General features: G+C 41.0%; 1 protein-coding gene across 1 annotated transcript in view; it reads left to right on the top strand.

The window, feature by feature from the left end:
• Window positions 1-6,202, top strand: part of LOC103382523 (thyrotropin-releasing hormone-degrading ectoenzyme) — a 108,877-nt gene that overhangs the window by 74,339 nt on the left and 28,336 nt on the right. Inside the window, exons 8-11 of the mRNA XM_025058171.1 lie at window positions 300-433; window positions 673-738; window positions 4,721-4,786; window positions 5,502-5,683. Coding sequence (XP_024913939.1) covers window positions 300-433; window positions 673-738; window positions 4,721-4,786; window positions 5,502-5,683 — 448 coding nt within the window. The remainder of the gene's footprint in view (window positions 1-299; window positions 434-672; window positions 739-4,720; window positions 4,787-5,501; window positions 5,684-6,202) is intronic.

Genomic DNA, 6,202 nt, shown 5'->3' on the forward strand with positions numbered 1-6,202 from the left:
GTTATGTTTTAAATGTATTACCTTATATTTCTGACTTTATTCTCATACATTTACAACTTTTTCCTCATATCGTTAGGGCTTTTTTAGTGATAAATGTGCAGTTCTGTCTCTTTCGTACACCTGGTGGTTGAAAGGTTGAGTTGCATCAAAGTCAAGTTCCAATATTTAAGTCCTTCAGTTTCCGTCAATCTCGAGTCCTAAGACTTTTTTAAAAGAACGACGTAAAAAAGGCGTAACTCACCATTCTTTGATGATATTTTGATATATTTTATTTTTTTTTTTTTTTTTTTCAGGAGAAGCAACACGCTTCCTGACTGATGTTCTCCATGAGGTGATGCTGTTGGATGGCCTCAGCTCTTCTCACCCTATCTCCCAGGAAGTGGAACAAGCGACAGACATCAACCGGGTCTTTGATTGGATAGCCTACAAAAAAGTAAGTCTGTAGAGAAAATCATTCGTTTCGAAGCATAGCGATACCACAGGGAGCTGCTGGTCCACTGCTGCCTCCTGTGGTCATATTGTATTTGAGTCATTTCTAAAGAGCACATTTACCAAATAATGTGTCTCTGTAGACCAGCAGCACCTGTGTCCTTTGTTTTTTGTTTTTTTTTGTTGTGATGACAGCTCAGATGTTGCCGCTGTGTTTTAACCTTGTCTTTGTTCGGTCCTCAGGGGGCAGCACTGATCCGGATGCTGGCAAATGTAATGGGACAACCGCTGTTTCAGGAAGGACTTCATGTAAGTCTGCATCTCTGGTTCAATCTATAGACTGAAAAAATCAAAAAAACAGCTCAGCTAATATAAGTATGAAAAATAAACGTTTTTTTTTTAAAATAGGAAGTTACAGGAAGTTAGCAATTAGCTTAAAAACACTAACATTTTTATCATTCTTATGGTCATTGATTATTTCCGATTCATATGAACACAATTATAAAAATTGAGGTTTTTATTTATTTAACGGAAGTGTAATACACCGTGACATACAGGAGGTCCTCCGTTCACAGCGTCCTCAACGTACAGTGTTTCGTGGTTAAGTCGTCGTCTCCCATATATTTTTTAAGAATGTCTTGTTCCATCATTTCAATGAACAGCATTAAAGACTCGCCAACTAGTTCGCACAAAAACTAGTTGACGAGCTAGGTGGACAAATACGTCCATAAACATAGACCACACGTGTCAAACTAAAGGCCCGTGGACCAAATTCGGCCCGTCAACTCATTTTGTATGGCCCGTGTTTTTTCTTATAATACGGCTCATTTTGTATGGCCCGTGTTTTTTCTAACTATGCATCAATGCACAATATTTCTGACTTGAATACATAATAATCAGTTACAGAAACATATATTTTTACATTATAAGGAAGTTAAAGCTCTAGCGTAGGTGACTGTACGTATGTTCAGTTCTCACTTTCGGCGAAAATCAACTCACGTCCTTCCGTCTCAGACTGTGCGTCTTTTGAAGTTTAGATGTGGAGTTTGGATTCATGGTTTCAAACAATGAAGTTGAGCTTATTCTCTAAGACCAGCCAGAGCCTGGTACTCTGTGAAATTAGAGGGAAAACAGTTCAGTTCGATGGCTGCTTAAAAGTGAAGTGACTGCACATAAAATGGGTTAAGCACAGCTTCCATGATCCACAAACAAACACATACTTGTGTCCCGATTTTTACAGCAGAAACTCGTAGTGACCTGGAACACACCGACAACCTGATTCTATATAAAAAGGCTGCTGATCCAGCAGTGCACGTGTGGTGTCTGTGTGTGTGTGTCGCAGGTCCACACACACACTACAACACCCAAAACACAGTGAGAACATCGGTTTCAAGCCCGCGCTGTGCCACAAAGACTGTGATTTCTCTTTCTTGTAACGATTATTCAGCGTGAACTGGTTTGATTTCTGACATCAGCCTTAAATGTTTATTCAACATGATCACATTTGAATCTAAAAACTCATAACGAAGATGACGGAAGTGAGTCTCGAATTCACCATCTCGTTCATCATCGTAACGACAGCTTTGATACAAACCGCAAAAAAGAAGTACTTTCTGTAATTACGTTGAGAAAATCTGCACTTAAAGGCATCGCTGACGTTTACTGCAGCTGCACAGTTTGCACTTTCACAATGTTCTACTTTTCAGCAGCTCATTTAACACTTCAGGTGGAGTCAAACAGTTCCTTTGTGTGGGTGTGTGTGTGTGTATTTGTGGTTTCAGTGTAGCTATCCTTGAGGGGACAGTTTTCTGATCCACTCTAGGAAAGAGGATCTTTCGAGGATTTCGATTTTAAGTTAGGATTAGCATTAGCATTAGCGTGTTAAAGTTAGGTCGAGACTAAGGCAGACAGCCGTCATGGCTAAGATAGTGTTTCCCAACTTTTTTTGAGCCATGGCACATATACATCATCAGCAAAAACCTCATGGCATACCACCAAACTCAAATCTCACACTAGAAGTATATGTAATGAAATATAATAATATTCTAATTTAGATTTACTAATAATGCACTCCTGTTTAGTTGAAGACAACGCCGATATATTGGCAGGAATTGAAGAAAAGCACTCAAAAAGATCTTCTTCAACAGTTCTGATTATCGTCTTTTAATAATATATTAATAATATTAATAATAATATTAATAAATAATAGTTTCCAGCCCAATTAAGTGAAATTGAATAATTTTCCACGGCACACCCAATGATCTCTGACGTCACACTAGTGTGCCACGGCCCACTGGTTGAGCATCGCTGGTCTAAGGTTATGGAACTCCTTATGTGAAATCTACGTGATTCATTAAAACCAGACCATGTTTGTTTATATAAACTCAACCTTTTTGACTTTGAGGCCCATATTTTTAAAGCGAACTTTCCCACAGCCCATAAGATCGGATTGGAAATTCGGATTGTACGCACAAAATTCTCCTTACTTTTACTACAGCTCGCGTAGGGAACAAGAACTGAATGACGCATTACTGCCACCATGTGGTCTATAGCTGCATTCTAACTGTGAGTTTCTCGTGGATAACATATCTCTGATGTCTTCGGTTGATAACCGATTCAGTCCCGCACCGGAGCAAGGTGCAAACTTCAAAGTTTTTTGCGGACCTCTAGGTGGCACTGGCGGCCCAAGATTTGACCCCATGATAAAGAATCATCGTGATAAACTTTAGTAGCACCCTTGGTTGATGCTGTGTCTAACTGTAGAGGAATCAGTGTCAAAGGTCAAGATTCACGACGTTGTTGTCGTGTGAAGCTGCGTTTTCACTAAATTGCTTCACACACACATACACACACACACACACACACACGACATGGGTTTGTTATCAGTGAACCCACTTTAAACTGTGTTTGGATTACATTCAGGATCACGGTGTTGGTGTGTGTTTATCTCTGCTCATGTCAGCGTTAGAGGAGGTCGGACACACACACACACACACATACACACACACACACACACATTCAACCTTTAGCGTTATCGCACATCATCTCCCTCCAATAACTCTTCTTCTTTTCCTTATCAACCTGCACACCGTGACGAGTGAGTGCCTGTTAGTGGGCTTCAAGAATGAAAACATGTGTACGAACACAAACACACACACGCAAACACACACACACGTTATCGCTCCCTCTTTTATTTCCTTTTTGTTCCTGGCGGAATCCTCCTCCTTTTATTTCCTTTTTTTCGACAGCATCATGAAGCTTTTAGCCAACTCTTTGCAGCTGTAATGAGGTTCTTTCTCTCTTTTTTCTTTTTCTTTTTTTTCCTCTCTGTTTTTCCTTTTCTCCTGATACTTTAGATCAAACCCACCGACACACACACACACACACACCGCCATCACCGAACGCGCTCAGCTTTTCATTTCTTTCTTTCTTTCTTTTTCTTTTTCTTTATTTATTTATTTACTCACTCATTTCATCAGCGACGGTGCCACGGCAGCCTCTAAGCCTCCTTTTGAACTCACCTTCTCCCCAGGATTCGTTCCTTCCTCCTCGCTGTTCATTTTGTTCATTAGCTCGGAAAATATGAGTCACGCAGTCGAGAGCGAGGATCCAGGCCAGAGCCCTTTAGAGTCACGCAGGTGCTAGACTCTGAAAAAGCCTGCTGGCTCCTCGTGTCACTGAGGCTTTGTGTTGTTGGAATCAACACTTTGCTTCTTTTTCTTAAAGGTGCAGTGTGTAAGATTAGGAGATTTATTGGCAGAAAAGAAGAAGAGACGACACATGCAGCTGTATAAAAGTTGGGACCCATCAGTGTCTTTCTACATGTAAATGTGTGTAAAGTTTGATGAAAATCCAAAATAGTCAACTTCCCTTTCGTCCTCACCTTGACCTGATACACATTCTATTGTCGGACACTAGGAGTCTCTGCCGAGTCATTGTATAAAAAATGACCACACGTCATAGAATCTGAGGTCAGTGACTCAGTCTGTCCTGTGTGACGCTCACATCCGTTCTGTTTTCTGATTTCTCTTCAGATACACACTGATACGCCGCCTGTGTGTGTTTTGTGTAATCAAGCCTCATGGAGACACAGGAGCTTCTGTTCTCTTCTGAATGGAAGATTTCAAATCTCAGGCGTTGGCGCTAACAACTCTGGGTTTTTTGTTTTGTTTTGTTTTGTTTTTTGTAAAACACAAATTTCTGGGAGGAGAAACTGAAGGAGTGAAGTTGGTTCATACTGAACCCGAATCCCAGAACTCAGTCTTGTTGTTGTTGTTGTGGTTGTTCACAGGATTACCTGCTGAGTCACATGTACGGCAACGCCGCCAGAGACGACCTGTGGAGCAAACTGTCTCAGGTAACAATCACCGCCACCGCCAGTTTCTGTTATAAAACATCAAACATTTAGCAGAATAATCGTCACAAATCTGCAGTGTTCGTACCAAATTCGTACCAAGATATTCAAATGTTATACATTGTATAGTTTTAGGATGGATGGATGGGTGGATGGATGGATGGATGAACGGATGGATGGATGGATGGACGGATGAACGGATGGATGGATGGATAGATAGGGTCATGACCCCAAGGTTAAGAAACACAGATATAAGCTTTAGTAATTATTAACAATAATAATTAATTGTTCCATGTTGCTGTTATCAACATCTGTTAAAACTAGTGATCGTGTAACTATCAGTATCAACATGCAGGCATCAAACATCTATTCATATCAGTGTGTAGATCTTTGGTGTGAATACAAACATCTGCCGCAGCTCCGTTCCCCGTCTCTGTGGGTAAGTATTTAATTAACAGAATTTAATAATTAAAAAGCCAGAGGTAGACGATTGTTAAAGACTGATTAAACGAGAGTCCGTTTAATTATTTGCGTCTTCTTTGTTAAATTATCCAATCAAATTTCAGGTAATCAAACTGAGAGGCAGTCGTTGTTCATTAGCGTCATTAGCCTGCCCTCGGTACAAACCGAACGGTAATCAGTTTGTTATTGATGAGACATCGGCTTCGTTGATAACCATGCGATCCATCATCGATTGATTTACTTCATTTCTCTCCAGGCCATGCGCTCGGACGGGCGCGACATCAACATCGGCGAGATGATGGACAGGTGGACTCTGCAAATGGGCTACCCCGTGGTAACTGTCAGCAAGAACCAATCAGACCAGCTGCCCACACACTACATCACTGTCAGCCAAGAGCACTTCCTGTACGGACAGGGAGTTTGGAGAAACAGTTCCAGGTTAGAGAACCACCTTAAACATGACATCACGGTCAGTGACAGGATCGAAGGTTCCTGGTCCAGCGCTTGACTCGCCCTCTTCATCCATGTTCACTTCATCCCCTACTGTGTTTTCTTGTTCTTTTCTTCATTACACATTAAATTCTGCTTCCTCCTCGTTCTGCTTCCTGCTGCCTTGTTCAGTTTTGTTTTATTCTCTGTTATATCTCAGTCAATTCCTATTTTGTGGATCTTCTCTTTCGTGTGGTTTCTCTCCTTCCTTGAACCTCTTGCCTTGTTTTACTTTTCCTTGTGTCGTTCTTGCTTTCCGCAGGCTAAACCAAATCTAATTAGCTGTTGGAGTTTACCACATTATTACCTCATTACTGTTAATTGACCTCTCACAGACCTGTTACTGGAACATTGGTAGGGATGCCTGTGTACATAAGGAAACATTAAGGGGTTATGCTGAGAATGCTGCAAGGAAATGGACGGAGGACACATTAGAAAACCCATCATCCATCCATTCGTTCCATCCAT

This window comes from Cynoglossus semilaevis, chromosome 8 (genome assembly GCF_000523025.1).
Source record: "Cynoglossus semilaevis isolate Cse_v1.0 chromosome 8, Cse_v1.0, whole genome shotgun sequence".
NCBI lineage: Eukaryota > Metazoa > Chordata > Actinopteri > Pleuronectiformes > Cynoglossidae > Cynoglossus > Cynoglossus semilaevis.